At 39.1% G+C, this 21,050-nt stretch overlaps 5 protein-coding genes across 12 annotated transcripts in view; 2 read left to right on the forward strand and 3 right to left on the reverse strand.

Annotated features, from left to right (window-relative positions):
• Positions 1 to 21,050, forward strand: part of LOC134811620 (programmed cell death 6-interacting protein-like) — a 118,208-nt gene that overhangs the window by 84,526 nt on the left and 12,632 nt on the right. For 4 of the 8 annotated variants that reach the window (XM_063818608.1, XM_063818611.1, XM_063818613.1 and 1 more), the window contains exons 2-13: positions 12,584 to 12,706; positions 13,027 to 13,173; positions 13,400 to 13,466; positions 14,456 to 14,583; positions 14,748 to 14,918; positions 15,162 to 15,317; positions 15,592 to 15,705; positions 19,406 to 19,435; positions 19,873 to 20,017; positions 20,204 to 20,342; positions 20,516 to 20,688; positions 20,803 to 20,936. In XM_063818608.1, coding sequence (XP_063674678.1) covers positions 12,590 to 12,706; positions 13,027 to 13,173; positions 13,400 to 13,466; positions 14,456 to 14,583; positions 14,748 to 14,918; positions 15,162 to 15,317; positions 15,592 to 15,705; positions 19,406 to 19,435; positions 19,873 to 20,017; positions 20,204 to 20,342; positions 20,516 to 20,688; positions 20,803 to 20,936 — 1,521 coding nt within the window. In that variant the 5' untranslated portion in view covers positions 12,584 to 12,589. The remainder of the gene's footprint in view (positions 1 to 12,583; positions 12,707 to 13,026; positions 13,174 to 13,399; positions 13,467 to 14,455; positions 14,584 to 14,747; positions 14,919 to 15,161; positions 15,318 to 15,591; positions 15,706 to 19,405; positions 19,436 to 19,872; positions 20,018 to 20,203; positions 20,343 to 20,515; positions 20,689 to 20,802; positions 20,937 to 21,050) is intronic. The other 4 variants (XM_063818609.1, XM_063818614.1, XM_063818612.1 and 1 more) reach the window with 1 other exon arrangement.
• Positions 1,897 to 3,243, reverse strand: LOC134826372 (craniofacial development protein 2-like). Its single transcript, XM_063838719.1, has one exon. The coding sequence runs from the start codon at positions 3,241 to 3,243 to the stop codon at positions 1,897 to 1,899; it is 1,347 nt and encodes a 448-aa protein (XP_063694789.1).
• Positions 3,822 to 8,543, reverse strand: LOC134826373 (uncharacterized). The gene is made up of 2 exons (XM_063838720.1): positions 7,566 to 8,543; positions 3,822 to 5,044 (listed from the first exon to the last, which is right to left on the reverse strand). The coding sequence occupies exons 1-2, from the start codon at positions 8,541 to 8,543 to the stop codon at positions 5,015 to 5,017; spliced, it is 1,008 nt and encodes a 335-aa protein (XP_063694790.1). The 3' UTR covers positions 3,822 to 5,014.
• Positions 10,684 to 12,368, forward strand: LOC134811625 (retinol dehydrogenase 12-like). The gene is made up of 3 exons (XM_063818621.1): positions 10,684 to 10,898; positions 11,070 to 11,230; positions 11,522 to 12,368. The coding sequence occupies exons 1-3, from the start codon at positions 10,751 to 10,753 to the stop codon at positions 12,203 to 12,205; spliced, it is 993 nt and encodes a 330-aa protein (XP_063674691.1). The 5' UTR covers positions 10,684 to 10,750; the 3' UTR covers positions 12,206 to 12,368.
• On the reverse strand, positions 16,107 to 19,119 carry LOC134811622 (uncharacterized). The gene is made up of 2 exons (XM_063818617.1): positions 18,840 to 19,119; positions 16,107 to 17,875 (listed from the first exon to the last, which is right to left on the reverse strand). Exons 1-2 carry the CDS (start codon positions 19,067 to 19,069, stop codon positions 16,183 to 16,185), a joined length of 1,923 nt encoding a protein of 640 aa, XP_063674687.1. The 5' UTR covers positions 19,070 to 19,119; the 3' UTR covers positions 16,107 to 16,182.

Raw genomic sequence — 21,050 nt, forward strand, 5'->3', positions numbered from 1 at the left:
AAGATCACCGTACAGACTGTGGTTGCTGACATGGTCTCGATATTGATTGATTTTAAGGGCCATTCTTAACATTCGTGTATAGCAACGATCAACCATCTTCTCCAGCCTTTTCGTCATAGTCCAAGTCTCAGAACCGTATAGAAGCACCGACTCGACTAGTGCTGTGAACACTCTGGTCTTGATAGACTTTCTAAGGTTAGATTTCCAAAGTTTTTTGAGAGTGTGGCATGCTCCCCATGCTCTTCCTTTCCTAACCCTGATATCACTCTCACTGTCTCTGATTCTAGAACCAAGATAGGTAAAGTCTTCCACGTGCTCTATTGTGTTGTTACCCAGGGACTTGATGGTATCAGGGTTCTCGATGTTCTGAGTAATGAATTTGGTTTTCCCTTCATTCATTCTAAGTCCCACTGTAGCAGCAACTCTTTCTACCTCTAGCATCAGCATCTCTGCCTCCTTTACAGTATCTGCTATCAGAGCAATGTCATCTGCAAAACCAGTGTCTGTTATCTTCTCCGCCTTGACTCTCCTACTCCGATAAGGCTTAACCCATTGGGGACGATAGGGTCGTTTATATACCCACCTTTTATAGAGGACAAATCAAATTACTAAACGTTATAACGAATCTATAGCATATATTATGCTCAAAATTTATTGGGCTACATATAATGTAGCCCAATAAATTTTGAGCATATATGCTATAGATTCGTTATAGCGTTTAGTAATTTGGTTTGTCCTCTAGAAAAGGTGGATCATAAAAACGACCCTATCGTCCCTAATGGGTTAATGGTAAATCCTATTTCAGGATGCTTGCTTAAGGCTTGTCTCATGCAATAGTCAAGGGCTATAATGAACAAGTATGGTGCTAATGTATCCCCTTGAAGAACTCCTGCCAGGATATCAAATAGCTCGGTATCCCCATCTGGTGTTATAACTTTGCCCTTCGTGTTGACATAGAGAAGATTAATGATATCTACAATACTGTCCGGTATTCCATAGGCCTTTAGTATTTGCATCAAAATTCCCCGGTGAAGTGAATCAAAGGCCTTCTTAAAATCAACAAACACCATAGCTACCGGTAAATTTCTCTATCTAGCCCCCTCTAGAATCCTTCTGAGTGCCAAGATGTGACTAGTAGTAGACCGTCCTTCCCGAAAACCATTCTGAGTGTCCCTAAGTACCCCCTCTATAGCCGGCTGGATCCTATTAAGCACCATTCTATTAAGAGTCTTAGCTACGAGAGAAGTCAAAGATATCCCCCTCCAGTTTCCAGGGTTGGTCAAGTCTCCCTTTTTGGGAACCGGGATGATGTTACTTATCCTCCACTGATCTGGCGCAATACCATCTGTCAGGGCTTTGTTGCAGAAGGACAGCACGATTTCATCCAGGTCGCATCTTTTGAGGACTTCAGGTGGTATGCCGTCATCACCTGGTGCTTTACCTTCTTTTATCCTGTGTTTAGCAGCTTTAAGCTCATCCACAGTAAAAGGTTCTGTACTGATGTTGAGTCCTTCAAATTGAGTCTCGATCCTAGGATGCTCGTTTTCCACATCCGGTATACTCCCTAACAGATTCGTGAAATGCCCAAGCCAATTTTTCTTCCTTTCTTCGGCTCCGTTGCCCCTTATTTGAGTTGCCCCCTTGGCCTTCCTGCCAGTTATCTCATTTATGACATTCCAACTTTCTTTGTTTTTGCATCTGTCTGCAGCCATTTCGACCCTTCTAACCTTGGCAACTAGATCTTCTTCAAAGATGTCCTGGTACACCTGATCCAGTTCAGTTTTTAGTAGCTTAACAGACAGTCGACTGTCTTCACTAGGCTCCCGGTGATAGACAGTCTCTGCTTGCTGCAAGGCTGTACGCACGCTTTGAACTCGCTGATCACCCGTGAAATCGTCACGTCTCTTCTTTAATCTTTTCTCTCTTAGGCAGTATGGCTTTGTTGGTATCAGCAATCGCATCAACAAAATGCCCATACAGTTCCGTAACCTCACTTTCATCGGTTTGCTCGCATAAAGCAGAGTACCGATTCTTGACTTCTACTGCATATCTCTTCTGTAGGTCTTCATCCGATTTAAGTGCTCCCCAATTATACCAGGTTTTCTTGGGTTGCTTTTTTGCTCGTCGAAGAGATAGCTTGATCTTAGACAAAACAAGTCTATGATCAGTACCCAGTGTACTAAAAAAGCTGTAGACTTCAGTATTTTTGACACTGTTCCTCCACTTCTTCCTCACTAGAATAAAGTCTAACTGAGACTTATTCAGGGTTCCATCCGATAGATGAGTCCACATCTTACCCCGCTTCTTCCTGAACCTGGTGTTTGTAATCTCCAGATTACATTCCAGGGCAGTATCCCGAAGCAGCTCCCCATTTCTGTTGGTTCTCTCATGGAAATACCAACCGAAGTCATTCTCGTCCCTCTTTGATAGGTGAGCGTTAAAATCCCCAATCACCTCCAAGAAGTTGTGAGCAGGGATCTGTGAGACTGCACACCTTAGATCGGTATGAAACTTCTCTGCTGCTTCTACACTATCTGCCTCCGTAGGTCCGTAGACACAGACGAAGGTTGGTTTAGGATTACCATTTAGAGATATCTTAAGGATTCTCTCCGTTACTGGTGTTATCTCCGTAGTTGCGTCAAATGCCTTGCTAGTTAGGATGAATCCCACTCCGCCCACTGCTGCCTGGGCCCGATTCCTAGTAGCTGATGAAGTAATTAGATAGCTGCTCTTGCCAACTCTCTCTACTTTGACAGGCTCTTCATGGACTATCCTGTGCTCTTGGATACCTACAATCTCTGCTCCACTCTTCTCGAAAAGATGTACCATCTCCAGTTTCCTCTGAGCAGTTCTTATCGTTCTAGTGTTAAGAGTGCCTACCCAGGTAATGTCGGTACATGAAAATAAACTTTTTTTGTTGTTTTCGTTTATGTTGGGTGTTTCAGGTTGATTAGGCTCATCATTCACCAACCTTCCATTCGGATTTAAGTTGGTGAAATCATTACCACCTTCACGTCCAGAAACAAAAGTAGGGGCTGATACCCTAGTGCTGTAAGAACTATTCATCATGTTTCTTTTCTGTTGGCTATGTGACACGTGAGCCACCTGCGCCACTGGAATGGCTCTCTTGATAGCTACTTCATCAGTAGATGTTCCCACATACAGTAAATAAAACGGAAAGATGACAGATGGTGCTCCCATAGTTCCGGAATCTGTTACATCTTCATTAACCCAAATCACCATCATCACGAGCTTGTTCTGAGGATGCCCGGCTTTTTTTAGGGGGTGCACCCCTAGATCCGCTGTGTTCAGTTACAACTCCATCACTGAAGTTGCATGCAGCCCCACCTCGAGCAGGATGTGGCTCTTCACCACGCACAGACGGTCTGAATGTACAGAGTTGAATCTGCAGCATCCTAGGTTTACCCGTAATAGAGCAAAACCTTTGGGGCCAAAAGGCACATGGCTATGTGAAAACGGGTGATACTCTTAAAATATTTGTTCCAAGACCGTCGTTGTAGCGTTACTGGGCCGCGCCGCGCGCATCCAATAATGTTTCTCGCAGATCGGCGAGATGCGCTAATGGGCCTCGCCTTGTATCACGTTGCGACACCCACGGTCGTTTCACTATCGTCCTGACGATACAGGGGGGAGCCGCGCACTTGATCGTGCGCGGCGGGTGATCATTCAACGTATGACAAGTGTTATGTTATGTGCTTGCGTTATTGTTGGACAAGTCATACACTAGTTTCCCATCAAAACCTGAACAATATATAATTAACCATTTATTCAAATACAATATATATCAGCAATATATATCAAATATACAATACATAACATCTCCCTCTTTGGGAACTAACGAAATAAAGACACGTCACACGCTATGCGCGTGCGCGCGCTATCTCTGCGCAAGTGCCTACGTCCTTCAACAATTTCACAGGAATAGTGCGTTAGGCGCTCGCGCCTTCCATCTCCTTTCCAAAATCTCTTTGTTCTCACATCTATTCGCACACACAATGTTGTGGAATCAAAATAATTTAAAATAAATTAAAAATCTGGAAAAACTAAAAACTGAATTTACTTAAAATTGTCTCGTTTAATGGTAATAAATATAAAAACATCCGTATACTAGATTCTTTAACCGTATCTAACTCTACACTTATAAAAAGAAACTATTTGGCAGCCTTCCCCGCTAATCTCTCAGACCGTCTCAACGTTACCGGCTGAGTATTATGCCTCTCGGCATATAACCTAAGTTTGTACTCCTTAGCTATCGCGGGTGGCATATTAGATTTTGTAACAGGGACAGTAATGGTCTTCTTTAATTTGGCTGGGGTGCTGCAGGGGTTTGGTTTGGGAGTTTCTGTTTGTGCCTTTGGCGCTAGTATGGGTTTTGGAATCAGTCGGGGGTCACAACTTTTTGGTACTTCCAGTGGGCTGGGGGTCTGAAGAGTATCGAAGAACTTATCATGAGAAGCCGAGAATCCTCTACCAGTTTTATCCTGGATTACCATGGATCTGTTTCTCGTGATAACATTTCCAACACTGTTCAGAAGGGTGTATGAGCGAAATTTGCGGTCAACAGACACAACTTTGGCTTGGCGCCAAGTCTTGTCAGATTTCCCGTCTTTGTAAATCACTATATCACCCGGGTTACACATATCAAAAGATTTAGTAGCATTTCTATTATAATATTGAGCACTTGCTGCTTGTCTATCGAGTAATAATTTACGGTTTTTGCAGTCTCTCTCAGTTACCAATGAGCTTTGTAAATATGGCAAATTTGTCTTAACATCTCTTCCCATTAATAGATTATGGGGGCTTCCCAATTGAGGGCTCAATGGAGTCGCTCTATAGTCTAGTAAACACATATTAACATTATCTAAATTACCTTTACATCGTGTAATAATGTTCTTAACGTGCCCAATAGCTCGTTCAATCTGCCCATTAGATTGACTGTATCGTGCGGAACTAAAACACTTATCGATATCATATTTCTCACAAAACTTCCTCATTACCACCGACGCGTATATTGGTTCTCTGTCTGAAAAAGCTATATCAGGAATACCAAAACGGGCAAATATAGACTTAAAATGTGAAATAAGTTGGTCAGACGTCGGATTTCTAGATAACTCGCTAACTTCTATCCATTTGGTAAAGTAATCTATGACAACTTGATATTTCCGACCCATAACAGTAACAATATCTGCTCCTACTTTCTCAAATGGTCTCAATGGAACACTATGCGATTTGAGTTCAACTTTCATCGGAAGCTTCCGTGTACTTAGACACTCAGTACATTTGTCGACCATATTGTCGATATCTGAATTAATATTTCTCCAATATACTCCCTTTCTAGCTAAAGCTTTACATCTAACACGACCCTGGTGTGTGTCATGCAACTTTCTCAGAATATCATTTTGCAAAACCTTTGGAATTACAATTCTATCATCAAACAGAACTAAGTCGTCAAAAACTGACAGTTGGTCTTTCATTGACCAATACGGAGTAACATTTGGATCACATTGCCGTGTGTCATCTGGCCACCCATTGGTGATATATTCAGTGATTTTAGCTAAACAAGGATCCCTAGCCGTTTCTATTTTAAGTTTATGTTTCATTTGCATCGAACTCTTTACAGTCTCTACAATCATGTGTACATTAAGATCACATTCTCGCTCTAAAACAGTGTCGTGAGTGGAAATTGGAACTGTGGCACGACTAAGGGTGTCTGGTATGACGTGATCTTTACCTGGTTTGTAGGATAGCTTGTAGTCATACTTCTGTAGTCTGAGCAGGAGGCGCTGGCATCTGGCTGGGTTTGCATGAATTGGTTTCATGGATATCGGAGTCAGAGGCTTGTGGTCTGTATATACCTGCACGTGTTTCCCATACACGTATTGGTTGAACCTCTCTAAGCCAAATACAACTGATAGTAGCTCCTTTTCAATATTTGCATACCGCTTCTCTGTTTCAGTCAGTGATCTTGAAGCATATGCTACTGGTTTTCCTTGCTGTAAGAGACAGGCTCCCAAACCAGCTTGGCATGCATCTGTGTGTATCTCAACGGGTTTGGTGACATCATAATGTGCCAGAGCTGTATCATCTGTAAGGTCCTTCTTGAGATCGTCAAATGCCTTCTGTTGCTCGAAATTCCAGCAGAATACTTTGTCTTTGTGGAGCATGGTCCTCAAGTGGTGTGTCTTTTCACTGAGGTTTGGAATATATCGGGCCAGATACGTTACCATGCCCAGGAATCTCTGGATTCCTTTTTTGTCTGCTGGTGCAGGCATCTGAGTTATCGCGACAATCTTCTCTGGGTCGGGTTTGAGTCCTTCCGGTGTGATAATGTGTCCGATATACTTCACCTCGTCACACAGGAATTTGCACTTCTTTTTGTTCAACCTTATTCCTACTTGGCTGCATCGTTCTAACACAGCTCCAAGCCTGGCCGTGTGCTCTTCGAAGGTGTTAGAGAATACGAGGATATCATCAAATATTATCAACACGCCTGGGAAACCTTCGAATTTTTCTGTCATTCTCTTCTGGAATATTTCATTTGCGCTGTTCAGTCCGAAAGGAAGACGAAGGTATCGGTACCTTCCAAATGGAGTGTTGAACGTGGTCAGCTTGCTGGATTTCTCTTCGAGGGGGAGCTGCCAATATCCACTTTTGAGGTCTAGTTTGCTGAAACATCTTGCATTTGTTATCTTTGATAACGTTTCTTCTGGGGTAGGCAAATGGTGGTGTTCTCTCATGACCCATCTGTTCAGATCCGTGGGGTCAAGACATATTCTTAGCTTCTCTGGTTGTTTTACAACCACCATCGAGTTCACCCAATCTGTGGGTTCGTCAACTTTCGTTATCACTCCAAGCTTCAGCATCCTCTCCAGTTCCTCTTGGACTTCGGTGTGGATCGAGAAGGCTAGCTTTCTTGCCGCATGTTGAACTGGTTGTGCACCGTCTTTCAACTTGATCTTCGATTTTACGTTTGACAGGCAGCCAATCGTGTCTTCTTTGAAAACATCTTCGTGATCTTTCATCAGGTCTCGTATCTTATCTTCGTGTTGGGACTTTGTCTTGGGTGTTGCTTCTTTCTTCTCCCTTAGACTTTGTCTACCAGAGAGAATATCAACCTGAAATTGATGTGAAGGTCTGTGATGAGGTGTTGTGGGGTTAGTGTGAACTGGATTAGACGAGCTGGTTGTGGTCGGTGGTACACTCGCAAACGGGTTAATGAGATTGAGTCTGATCAATGATTCTAAACCTAGAATAGATCTGGCTAGAAATGGTACAACATGAAATTCAGCTCTGTGCTTATTACCGTTTATCTCACAATTAAGCAATATAGTACCTAAAGAGGTTATTCCAGTTCCTCCATAAGCTTTTAATCTAATACTAGTATCTCTAATTTTGGGGTTTGATACAATCGATTTTAACACTACACTAGAGATAACATTGCATTCAGCACCAGTATCAATTTTGCAAAGAGTTTTTCTACCATTTAAAAGAATTTGCTCAGTCCATTCCCTACATTTGATTTCTTCAACTGCTCGTTGACTTACCGAGATAGCACCAATGTTGAGTTCCGAGGTGTAGATGCTGTCATCTTTGTCGTCTTCGTTCATCACTGCATCTAGATCTTCTTCGGAAGGGTCGCAAAAATCTTGGTGGATCATGTCGATCTTTCTTTTAGATCTGCAAACCTTGGCGAAATGGTTCTTCATTCCACATTTTGAACATGTCCGTCGATACGCTGGGCAGTGCTCAGGGTTTCCAAACTGGTGTTGGTTCCCACAATAACCACATTTTCCTTGTGAGTTTTGCGGTTTGTATCTCTTGTTAACTTGAGGTTTTGATGGTTCGTTTTGAGGTCTGGGTCTTTTCCTCCCGATGGCATTTATGCTGGCGTTAGTTGTAGCTAGCAGTGTTTGAATCCTCTTGTCTGCCATCTCCTGGGTTTTAACAATTTTGACTGCAGTTTCCAGTGTGAGGTTGTGTTCTCTAAGAAGCCTTGTTTTCGTGGCTCGGTTAGACACTCCTACTACGATCCTGTCTCTGATGAGGCTCTCTGATATGTCCTCTGCTTCAAGTTTGATCTTTTTCTTCTCTCCACCTTCTAGATCGATTTCTATTTCTCTTGGCGGGATCGTGTAGTTGCATTTCTTAGCCTGCATTCGAAGCCTCATTTGAAATGCTTCAATGGTTTCCTCTTCTTCCTGGTCCATTGTGTTAAAAATGTGTCTTTCTACCGTCTCGTTTGCAGTATGTCTAAATTTATTGATGATCTCGACCTTGATCAACTTGTATGAAGCTTTCGCTTCATTGCTTAGGCTTGATACAAATTTTTTCACGGCTCCCCCACACAGCTGCATCAAAATGGCTTTCTTTCGCCTGTCGTCTATTTCCCCAAAATTTGCAAGCATTGAGTCTTCAAATTCTTCTACCCACTGGTCGAAAGGCTGGTCATTTTCATACTGGGTACATTCGAAAAATCCTCTAACGAATGTGGGCGTGGGTTCAGATCCCACTTCTGACACCATGTTATGTTATGTGCTTGCGTTATTGTTGGACAAGTCATACACTAGTTTCCCATCAAAACCTGAACAATATATAATTAACCATTTATTCAAATACAATATATATCAGCAATATATATCAAATATACAATACATAACAACAAGCCTCGCTGAGCTGCGAAGAATTGATATTGTCAATTAAGACTGTCGACTAGTTCAACTCGGCACGCGTCTAAATAGCTATAGGTTACAAACCGCTTACAACGTGTTACCTGGGGACCTCAGGCTATCCGCTATCATGTTCATAAACAATAGAGATTAGGCGGAATGACAGGCTGAGCGTGGCCCAGTATTCACCTAACCATGTGCTTTCGCGCCACTTCGGGCTCGCTTGTTTCACAAGTCAAGGCCTGAGGCGGGCGCGCTACTGCAAGCGCAAGGGCTCTGGATAGAGCAAGCCCAGTAATGAGTAAACAACGTCGCGTGAGGAGAATTTTGCTCTATCAGAGCTCTTGCGCTTGCAGTGGCGCGCGCCCGCCTCCCGGCGCTTATTGTGAAACAAGTGCGCCCTCAGTGGTGCGAAAGCACATGGTTATGTGAAAGGCAAATTCATTTTACATCATTTAAGTTAAGTGTTGGGTTTATTTGTTATTAATGCAAATTCAAAGCTTGCCTTTCCTCCGCATGCATTTGTTTCATGTTTATAATTTATAATTTATTCTTTACGTGGGCGCGAGACGTGGGAAAGTGCAAATCGTAAAAATTACATTCAGACTCAATGCAAGTAGTTTTGAAGTACTAGCTCTTGAGTCTTGATTAGATAAGTCATTCACAATAAAAGTCTATAGTCCACCTCCTGATACACCAAAATTAAGTTGTAACCTTCAGATCTATTTTCATCTAAAATCTACATACAAATTATCAAATAATACATTATAAAATTCAATTTATTGTATTCATGGTTAATTCATTTTCGAGGGTGTCTAACCTCATAGCTAGACAATTACCCTTGTTGTAGTTATCTATGTATATTGTTTGAACAATTTATTTAAAAATAGTATAGTAAATATTGCCGATGCTGGATTGACAAAATTTTGCATACAAAAAAAACTTTTATTTTCACCTTCTCGATCGCAATATTTCACCAAAGATTCAGATTATGAATTATTTGGAACATAATAAGCTCAAACATACAAAGCCTTTTAAAATGTTAAAATGTCATATGCCCTAATGAAAGCGCTGGTTAAAGTTATTTAAATTATTCATTGACTTATATGTAAAATACAGAATTTCTATTTGCTATAAAAATTTTAACTTCATTTGTATGCATCACACAATATGACTTGATAATAACTTTTAGTATACAGATGATAAATGACTTCTTATTTAAATAATAATAATAATAATTTAAACTTTTATATTATAGTGGCACAACAACTTAAAATGCACAGGTGTGCCACGAAAACAGTTCAAGACACAATAAAACTTGAAAAAGCAACCCACATTTATATTCTAAACCAGATAAGGGTAATTAGACTTGATACACTAAATAATCGATAATGTGTATGTATTTTCCAGTAGAACCAATTAGGGAAAACTAGGATTGAAAAATATTAAAGATTAAATATATTAAGATTAGAATTAAAGCTATTTCCGTACAGCCTAAGTATGCTCGTTAGAAAAACTATAAACATGCTAGCTTTCTTTATTTTTGTTAGTCGGCTGACATCTTGGATTGTAATGGATGTAACAAATTTATTATCGGATGTCTACTTATATTTATTATGATATCATTATTCATTGTAATGGCAATAAAATTTAAATTTTGTTTTACTTAAATTTTGTTTTACTTACAATATTATGAGCACGTTTGAAAAGAAATGTTTTCAGATACACTTTAAAAGAGTCCAATGTTGTACAATTCTCAATCTCAAATGGTAGTTCATTCCATAATTTAGGGCCGAATTTCTGAAAAGATCTTTCTCGATATTGTGTATGCACTCTAGGTTCAGTCAAATAGATAAGATGATTATAGTTTGCAAATTTAAATATCTCCTAGTATGTTGAAAAAAACCCATCGCATAATATGGCTGTCACACATGTGTTATTCTACTGTGCAAAAAAAATTGACAGGGTAATCTTTCATCAAGATTGAAAAGGCTTAATAATTTCCTTACTTCCCCTTTTACACTGATTATACAATTAAGGATGGCCACTAATTAAATACTATCATGAGTGACAGAGGCTACCTTTCTTATCTGGTTACTGGTGCCTCATATGCCTTGGCTGGTACTGTTGTTCTATGTGCAGTGGGAGCTTTAGCAGCAAGAAGAAAATTGAAACCAAAGAACTGTTGGAACAATCAGAAGACACTTGATGGTTTACTTCATCACAATTTTCCTAGATTAGCTTTTCTGACTATAAGTATAGACTTTGATTAAACTTTAGTATAAGACGTATCTATAAGCAAGCTTTAAAAAATGAAGTAATCTTGATTGGAATCTCATAAATTGATTGTGAAAAATTATATTTATAGCAACTATCTCTCAGGTTTAACTGTGTTGATAACAGGAGGTAACAGTGGTCTTGGAGCTGCTGCAGCAAGAGAGCTTGCTCGCAGGAATGCCAATGTTATAATAGCATGCCGTACACTTGATAAATCTATGGCTGTTATAAAAGAAGTAAGGGCAGAATTTCCTGAAAGCCCAGAGGTAAGTTCATATTCACTCTACCCACTTAAAATATTAATATAGATTACAGAATGCTAACTGTAAGTAGTCAAATTAATGGTACAGTACAACCGTGATTTACCGCTTAGTTTGGGGAAAAGAAAAAACTGTAATAAATCAGGGTTCGCTGTAAATCACGGTTTCGATTGATCGCATTTAATTGTACAATTGGGAGAAATGGCTGTGGTAAATAGGGGTTTTCGGTAGATACACTAAATGCATATAATTTACTTTACTTTTTCATGTTAAATAACAGGACAATTGACATTTCAGATTAAATATGGGCACCTTGATCTCTCTTCCCTTGCTAAAACTAAAGAGTTTGTTGATGAGTTGACAGTGGACAAAGTGGACATTCTTATCAACAATGCTGCTCTCTGGGGAAGTCCTGTTCCTGAAAGTGTAGATGGTTTGGAGCAAACATTTGCTACCAATTACTTGGCTCACTTTTATCTCACCAATCTTATGATTCAGAAATATTCACTGCAAAAAGTTATCAATGTTAGCTCTGGTCTGTACACTCGAGGAAAAATAGATCCGTACGATTTGGAAAAGCTTATTAAAGTACCAGAAGTTTTAGATAAAGATATGTACCGAAGCCTTTATTCGACTAGTAAGCTTGCTCAAATATATCACAGCAAGGAACTAGCTATAAAGCATCCTGAAATACAATCATTATCCCTTCATCCTGGTCTTTGTTATACCAGTCTTGCTCGTTATGTCAAACCACAGAGCTTTATTTTGTCTATTCTGGGTCGAGTACTACCCTTGATAATCAGGACTCCAGCAGAAGGGGCTCAGACTCATGTGTATTGCTCTGTTGAGGATGGGTTAGAGAGTGGCCAGTATTATGGGGATTGTAAGAAGAATGCCCTTGAGGATGTTGCATGTAATTCTAACATTCAGAAAAAGCTCTGGGAATTCTCCGAGGACTTGATTCTGCAGAAAACTTCCTGAGCTTGTTATATTGACTCCATGTGATCCCGAAGATAAAATACTGAGAAGTCTGCATATTTATTTACTCGGATAAGCAGATTTAAATACAAATGGTGTGACCCTCAAACGAGAAAACAATGAGTTTAAAATGATCAACAGATTGCTTTGCTAAATTTTGTGTGTATCTTAAATCTTATTTATTATGTTTTAAATGAAATTTTTTATATTTGATAAACCAATATATATGTAACTGCAATGTGCTGAAGATGAATGTTCATTCATTAATCAAATAGCTGTTAGCTGAACTTGGTAGATTATAACCTTCGCCTGTTATTTTATAAAAATAAATACATTTTCGAATTTTGTAGGGTATCTCATTAACATATTTTTATATGATAGGTAGTCATGTCGGTTGGGGCTATGACTGGGATGATAGCAATTGACCCTAAGAAAGGGGACCGCGCTAACCTCCATCGTCCGCTCATGACATTTATCATGGGAGCTTTCCCGGAACAACAAGAGGTAGGTTGTGATACGCTATGTTACTATACAATATACATTGTACATATCTATATTATCTATTATGTACAATATACATTGCACATTGTACTCGAACTTAGATTTCGTATGAGTTAGATATCTTATGAGTTCATTCCTTTAGATTCTCTTGTCAGTTGTCCAGGAAATGTAAGACACTTTTGTTTTGTCATATTACATAATTTATGTTTAAAACAAATAAAAATTCTAGAAAACATCTGATTAATGAGCACAATCTAAAATATTCCTGTTCTTCGAGCTGAAGAAATGTTATGTAATATCATCAACAATCCTATTATTTTCAGGAGATGTCACTAGGAGTTGACGATGTAAGTAAGATGAGAGAGAAGATTCTCGCGGTGGAGAAGTCGGAAAAGGGTGCCGAGCAACTCCTTAGATATTACCTTCAAATGTCTGCCATGGACTGCAAACTCCCAATAAACGAGAATCAGGTTTTTATTGTGCGAATTTTTAGTTAGCATCCAACATGTCTGCATATTTTAACAGTTTACATTACATTCTTGTCAATGTAGTACTAGTCAATCGCTCGACCTAGTTTTTCACATAGTATAGCGTAGTCCGTGTTTAAAGTTTAGATATTGAACACTGGCCAAAAAGTTGAATTCATTGATCGAATGTCAGATATTCTAGATTCTAGTAAAAATAAATTATTTTCAGATACACGTGACCTTCACGTGGTACGATTCTTTCTACAAGGATTCTGTGTTTAGCGGCAAACGTGGAAGTAAGTACTGATTATTTATTCTTTAGATATTTTCTAGATGTCACAATTTTGTCTTGACACGTGACAAATTTCAGTAGAGACCAATCAGTAAAGACCAATCGATCGCGAAAATCAAATGTCAATCATATCAACATCAGTTTTCAAATAATAACTAGCCCAAACCTTGCAATCTTGTTACCCAACTCGTTATGCGTTAATAAAAATAATATACAATATAAATTATGTATATATACATGCATGTTATTTTACTGTACCAACTTTAAACTTATTCCTCATTTAAAAGACAATACATCCAGTGTTTTCACTTGTCATTGTTTACTTTTTAACTTACTCACCGAGATTATTACTATAAACTAATTTAAATACAGCTACACTATATTCAGTATTGTTGACAAGATTTGAAATTAGGCAGATGTGTATGACACGTGGTGTGTATGACACGTGGTGTGTATGACACGTGGTGTGTATGACACGTGGTGTGTAATGTGTATGACACGTGGTGTGTATGACACGTGGTGTGTATGACACGTGGTGTGTATGACACGTGGTGTGTATGACACGTGGTGTGTATGACACGTGGTGTGTATGGCACGTGGTGTGTATGGAACGTGGTGTGTATGGCACGTGGTGTGTACTGTGTATGACACGTGGTGTATATGACACGTGGTGTGTATGACACGTGATATGGATGGTATTAAGATATTGAATAACAGTTGAATAAAGAATGAGCTGTGAGTGCGGACAGTAATAAGTTATCAGTGACAAGTAAATTACGGTAGTGTATCTACCACACAGTATCCCCCGATATCATTACTTCATCGTACACTGTCAAACCATAATTAACCTGGACTCTTGGGAGGTCCCACTTTCTCGGTAAAGTATGTAAGCTGATATTATAAGAAGGGATGAGATATTTTCACTGCTAAATCCCTCTGCAAATATGCACTTGAAGTTTTTGGCTGTTTACCTGTAACATTGTATCCGTGCAGGCGCAGCTAACAGTTTGTATGAGCGTTCCTGTGTTCTGTTCAACTACGCCGCTGTAAGTTCACAGATAGCAGCTTCTCAGAACCTTGACACTGACGACGGACTCAAAATCGCTGCCAAATACTTCCAGGTACATTACAATTAAATGCATTTATTACATAATTATATACATTATAATTACATTGTGCTGTTAATCTTACGACTGCTGGTAAAGTGTTAGACTACTGATTTGGCCTTATTCAACATTCCAAAGTATCAAATTAGCACATTCTTGATAAATATCACTGTTATCAGGTAGCGTCAGGAGCGTTTGCACAGCTACGGGACAAGTTGGTCCCCACCATGCAGAAAGTACCGACACCTGATCTGAGTCCTGAAGTACTCGCTAGTCTTACAACCCTGATGCAGGCTCAAGCTCAGGAATGTATCTACATCAAAGCAGTTGCGGATAAGATGAAGGAGAAGGTTGGTGGGATACTTGATTTTCAGTTTTTACCATTTTCATTTTTCATCAGACTCAACTCCTCAATAAGAACAGGAATCCTTATTTTCCTTATTCGATTTTCCCGCAAAATATTATTCTAGTGGATATATGTATATCTACTAGAATATATATAGATAACGCACTTTAAATAGCAAACATGATTCCATAAGAAAGCATCTTGTACTCCGCCCTAGCTGAGAAATAACGAGTAAATCCAACTTCAGGTGACTTGCAGACTTGCTGGTTCAGCTGCTGACTTCTACGGAGATGCGTACAAAGCCATGTCAAATGTAAACTTGAAAGGAACTAACTGGGACAAGTGGACGGCTATCTGCCTTGCTAAACAGAACTACATGTCAGGACTATCTGAGTACTACCAGGTTTGCAACTTCTTCGTTTCTTCAATAAATCATATAATAAATAATATGTAAAATCAAGTTTTAAATCTAGAAGAATAATAAAGTATCGTGTTTATATGATAAAATGAGACTTCCATGTGGAGCGAAAGACAAGACTTTTCTCTCAGTAGCGGAAAAGTATAATACTCACTCTTGCTGCTGTCTGAGCATCTCTTTAAATCTTCTTCTAGGAGTTTCCGTGATATTATAACAGAATATGTACGTTAAATAATAAGACGTGTGCAATGTATCGCAGAGTCTGAACGCTAAAGCAAGTAAAGCTATCGGGGAGGAACTAGCCAGGTTAACAGAGGCGCACAAGCTGCTGGGAGACGCTGTGAAACAGAGTGCTGGAAGCTTCGAATGCAAGGTGAGATTAACATAAGCTCTGGGGTTATTGATTATTTACTAACTACGTTCTAACTATCTCAGATCTGAAGTTTTCACGTTTCAGATTTTGAATTTGCTATTTACCTCTCGAAAACATCAGTAGCGACAAAATATTATACTGAAAAAAAATGATACACTCATTCAAGGTACGATTAAACAAATATTTTAACAAAAATGGGCATTTTAGCATAATATAACAATACTCCCTTATCCAGGTCGTGTATGAATAATCGACCTTTAAACTTAAGGAGGGCCTTGCATTCGTTATTATTACTGAATAACTATATTATTATTATGGTTACGATATTTGATAAGTATGTGAATTTCTTTCTTTAAAAGAACTGACTCTCAACTAAATTTTTATCGAACAATCTTATCTAATCAATATAATTTAATATGCACTTTGTCCATGATAGCATTGGTTGAAACTTAAGAAAACCTCAAGAGTTTTGAAGGCTTAGAGTTCATCAGACCTCGCTTGTAACTGCTCTTGGTGTGCCTGCTTCACTGAGATCTTCCGTACAATCTTTGTTTTCAAGTCCATTTCTATATTCAACTTCAACGATTGGTCCAGTCTAAGTTTTCTGCTTGTAGAATCACCGGCCGGCTTGGTCGTCGAAAATACTGGGTCCACTAGTATCAATGGTTCCTCCTCCATTTGCAAGTACATTGAGCTTTTTTGTTCAACGCTAGGATCCAGGTCCAGACTGTACGGGGACCCGTATACTTCCACCTCTCTCATTACCACCGCATACTGATCACCAAATTTGTTTGTAATAGACACTTTCTTAACAGGTATCTTATTATCGCATGTGAATTCGTACTTTTCCAATCTGAGAACGTATGGTTCGATTGAGCAATACACATCCGGTATGTTCTCCGGGTCAGTGTTCCGTAACGAAACATCCAACCCGTTTTGATAGTACATACTGTGCCATATCCTGTCTTGAAATGCAGAGTGAGTGTAAACAATAACTTTGTGCACGAAGAAATCATGATCCATATCAAGTGAGAGCGATGCCTCAAATGAGCTGAAAACCTCATCAGAGTGGGCAAAAGTATCGAAGTTGCCATCAATAGCGTCCTCTGCACCGTGGTAGCCTAATGTGTACACTGAGGTGAGATAAGGATGGAACAACCGCAGAGCTCTTTCTCCCTCATCTTCCTTTTCTTCCTCATCTTCCTTTTCTTCCTCATCTTCCTTTTCTTCCTCATCTTCCTTTTCTTCCTCATCTTCCTTTTCTTCCTCATCTTCCTTTTCTTTCTCTCCCTCTGTTCCTTTCTCTTCTTGTCCCTCCGATTCAATCATTATTATTATTACATCTTCTGTAGGTTCTGCAGTGGTACGAGGAGCATCACTGGCAGTAACGGAACCAAAATCACAATAAGGCACATAGCAAATTTCTTTTTGCAGTTGGCTCGAACTCTTGTCCCTTACAAAACACCATGGTCCTTTGTTATCTTGATCGGGGTTTCTGCAGTTGTTGGAATTCAGTCCCATTTCCTGGTCAAAGGGATCACCCTGACTGACTGAAGTTTCCCTCCACTCAACACACTCGCCATCTTTATTCCAATCTCCTCTAAACTTCACACCATATGGGTCGTACTTGCGGTCTCTACAGTCGCGGATTTCCTGTGTTTCCAAACGGTCTTGATAAACGTAGTCCATGCAGGGTGACTCCTTACATTGAATAAAGTTACCCTCTCCACAGCACGACTTAGGGTTGTGATACTGTAACTGTCCGTATTCGCAAGCTGGCAATCCCACTTCACGCATTTTAGCCTTACTTGTTATCCCAGTCTGATCAGATTGTTTCTGATCTAGAGCAGTAGTTGTTTCTGAGTTACAACAGTAGTCACCTGAACTAAACACAAACTGATGGGTCGGAGGGCACATGGAATCTCTCAGAGATCTGTATCTTCTTGTTACTGTGTCCCTATCCCCTATTTTAAGCCATTTCAAGGTCTTGCCAGCCGGCCACCATTTGTCCCGACACTCCTGACTCGCTGTATACTTAGACACTGTTACGACAGCTTTGCCCTCGCAGTATATCTGTAGTTTGTCGTAGGTTTTAACTATTGCCCATTTCTTAGGGAATTCCGTGTAAGCAGTATAGGCATTTTCGAGTTCACAGCTTCCTATTACGAACCTGAAAAGGAGCTTTTGAATAAGTCGAATTATATATTAAAGCTTTAAAGTGACCTGTTATGACAGGTTTTGTAGATATCCCACATATAGCTGTAAAATAACGTGTAAAATAGCTGTAAAATAACATGTAAAATAACATGTATATATATATATATATATTATATATACAGGATGGGCCAAAAGTCAGTGGGCATACGTTGGCCTTAATAGCTCAGTCACTGAGTGACCGATTGAAATAATTCTTTCTGGTACGACTTACTACCACCACTGGTTCGAGGAATTTGTCAAATCAAAAATATTCGAGTTAATTGTTTTCAAATGAAGGTTCATTTTTGCATTTATTTGATAATTTGGATAGTCGGATCGAGCTAAATTTTATTTAATTCTGTTTGGCCATTCGAATTACGTTTGTCCTGAAAAAAATTAGAGTACTAGAGCTTCTCAGATGACCGAGATACGAAGCATATTGCATAACGAGTTTATTCATTACATGTGATCAGGTGATTGGCTTACCTGATCACGTGATAAGATCACCCCGTTTACCACCCCATTAAACATTATGGGAATCGTTAAGGCTGCCCAATTAAGGTGTCGTGTCACGGTGTCACATAATCACCCAGTCAATTTTGTTAACGAGATACACAAAATGCTTGATAACGTCGTCATTTCTAATCCGTTTCACGTCATTTTTTCGGATCAGATGCAAAATTAAATAATCTACCGTCTCTGAAAAAATCAGGCGTCCAGCATGTTCAGAGAGAACAATATAGGTGTTTTAATTTTGAATGGGCGTATTCTAAAATATTTGAATTTTCAAATTTTGACGACAGAATCCTCGAACCAGAAGGTACAGTATGTATTATTATATATTACGAAGGGATTGATTGTAGCAAAAACTGTATCTCACAATCTAATATCATATTTTTAAACATCAGGAAACAATAAAATATTCCAAATGGGGCTACTTGTTGTAAAGAATGTGTATCACTGCGCCTTCACTATCACGGTTATTGTCGTCACTAAAGTGTAGATTCACGTGACCATCTTTACTGGGCGGTACTGAAGTTTCCAGTTCAAGTGGTTTATTGTCGATATTAAAGTGAACATATTTCCCCTTGTGTGCGCGTTCCCAAAAACGTTCCCCTAAAACGGGGCGGTTTAGGAATGTTATCAGAAGAATGATAGCAGTTATCATATTCTTTTGTCAAATTTGTAGACTGTAACGAATAACGAAACGACTTGTTGTCAAATGACGAACTCAGATAACATTCTCCACTTTACGTGCATTTAACCTTCAGATCGAAGGTTTTCTGCATGTTGAAATTGTAACATTTAGCTCAGTGATACTGTTGAAATTGTTAATTTGTTTTATTTAAAGTTTGATTTTGAAGTCCATTAACAGGGTGTTAAGTAAAATGTATTTTCTGGTAAGGAATAGGTGTGACTTTGTTGGAATCACCCTTTTAGTATCCAAAATTTACGTGACGTAGTTTGATGAATCATGCGAGTTCAGTAACAAAGTTGGTTATAGGTTGGAATAAGGCCTAAGGTCACAGGAAAGGTATGTGAAAAATGTTCACACTGTTTTCAGATTACACTCAGCAAGTTTACTTGAAAATTCTTTGATCTTTTTTTAAGAGAAAACTATCTGTGCAGTGTTAACGATAAATCAATCAATTTAATCATGATTTAATTGCATTTGTTTGTATACAGATTAACGTAATGTGTGCTGAACTGTTCATGATGTTTACACATGACGCAGTATCATGTAAGCTTGTACATACAATGTACATCCACAACAGACATCACACACTTTTATTTTTATCATTATGCAATTGAATTTTCAAATTTTAAACTACAGTGAAGGAGCAAGGGTGCCTGATTTAGTTCCGCTATATCAATACAGACGACATTGATTGATAAAACCACATCTGCAAAATTGGTATTTTTCTATTCAATCAGCAATAAAAGAAGATTGAACTTTTATTTTTCCTTCAGGATATCCTATCCAAAGTGGACCGAGCTCAAGCAGCAGCAAAGAAAGATAACGAATTTATTTATCACGAGCGAGTGCCCAACATATCCGACCTGCCGGCTGTAGGACGAGCTCCTGTCGCTAAACCTACCCCTGTAGCAACCGAACGTAGGCATTAAATATTTTCCGTTTATTTTTACAAGTTGTGCAGAGGTTGGGATGATGTGGTATTCAACACAAAAATTAAGATGTTATGAAAAATGTGGCGTGTTTGAATTTAATTTAATCTTGTTTCGCAAATTTATTTCTGACCATTTAAAAAACATGTTAATTAACGAACTAATGTTTTCTCAGTTGAGGGGTGGTCGGACGTGTTCAACAAGCTGGTGCCTCTGAACGTACAACAAGCCGCCACAATGTACGCCAGCAGAAAAGATCACCTCATACACTTGGAGATTACTAAGCTGAGGGAGGCAACTAATCAGCTCAACAAGTAAGATGATTTTTGTGCTCATTCTGTCTAGATATGAGTGTTGTTATTTCTTGTAGGGGGATGTTTGGAGCCCCCGAGTTGCCAAATAACCGTTCAACCTGTCATACTAGGGATTGTAAGCGACTTTATTCCAAAGAAGGTTTGCTAGGTGAACTTACTTACGAAACTTTCAGTGCAATGAATCAAATGAATCTGCCAGCTGCAATAGAGGATCTCGGTGGTAAAGAAATTCCTGTTTCTCTTATCGAAAAGTCCGGTGACGTAAGAACTAAAGGTGGCCTCATGTCTCTACGACAATCATTTGATGAACTGCCTCAGCTTTTGCAGCGAAACGAGGAAATTATTAGTAAGTTACTTTGTTTGTGAACAACTAATTGGAACACTCCTGTAATCGTGAACAATTTAAAAAGTTTTCAAAATACGTTATAAATGCTCTATTTTCTATACTTGTCATTCATAGCCGAGACACTGAAAGAGTTGAATGCCGAAGAAGCTTCCGACAAACATCTTCGTGGGACGTTTGGTGCAAAATGGAACCGAACTAAAAGTGAAGACTTGACCAAGAGTTTTAAAGACCAGGGAGATAAATATCAGGTATTTTGTTTGGTCAACTTTTCCTCAATTTTTCCTCTCTGGAGTTTTCAGGAAATTATTCATTTGCTTGTTAAGATCGATAAACAGTTATACGTTTAGGTTGAGTTTGATCAT

This window comes from Bolinopsis microptera, chromosome 2 (genome assembly GCF_026151205.1).
Source record: "Bolinopsis microptera isolate Bmic1 chromosome 2, MBARI_Bmic_1.0, whole genome shotgun sequence".
Classification (NCBI taxonomy): domain Eukaryota; kingdom Metazoa; phylum Ctenophora; class Tentaculata; order Lobata; family Bolinopsidae; genus Bolinopsis; species Bolinopsis microptera.

Bases quoted from the DNA above. Each gene is read 5' to 3' on its own strand.
- LOC134826372 (XM_063838719.1), bottom strand. From the start codon at position 3,243: ATGGTGATTTGGGTTAATGAAGATGTAACAGATTCCGGAACTATGGGA.
- LOC134826373 (XM_063838720.1), bottom strand. From the start codon at position 8,543: ATGGTGTCAGAAGTGGGATCTGAACCCACGCCCACATTCGTTAGAGGA. The intron at 5,045-7,565 runs GTAAGTCAACGA...TAGCTTTTTCAG, and splicing joins TCAACATTGGTGCTATCTCG to ACAGAGAACCAATATACGCG.
- LOC134811625 (XM_063818621.1), top strand. From the start codon at position 10,751: ATGAGTGACAGAGGCTACCTTTCTTATCTGGTTACTGGTGCCTCATAT. The intron at 10,899-11,069 runs GTTTACTTCATC...ACTATCTCTCAG, and splicing joins CAATCAGAAGACACTTGATG to GTTTAACTGTGTTGATAACA. The intron at 11,231-11,521 runs GTAAGTTCATAT...TTGACATTTCAG, and splicing joins AATTTCCTGAAAGCCCAGAG to ATTAAATATGGGCACCTTGA.
- LOC134811622 (XM_063818617.1), bottom strand. From the start codon at position 19,069: ATGATAACTGCTATCATTCTTCTGATAACATTCCTAAACCGCCCCGTT. The intron at 17,876-18,839 runs GTAGCCCCATTT...GCTCCTTTTCAG, and splicing joins ATACACATTCTTTACAACAA to GTTCGTAATAGGAAGCTGTG.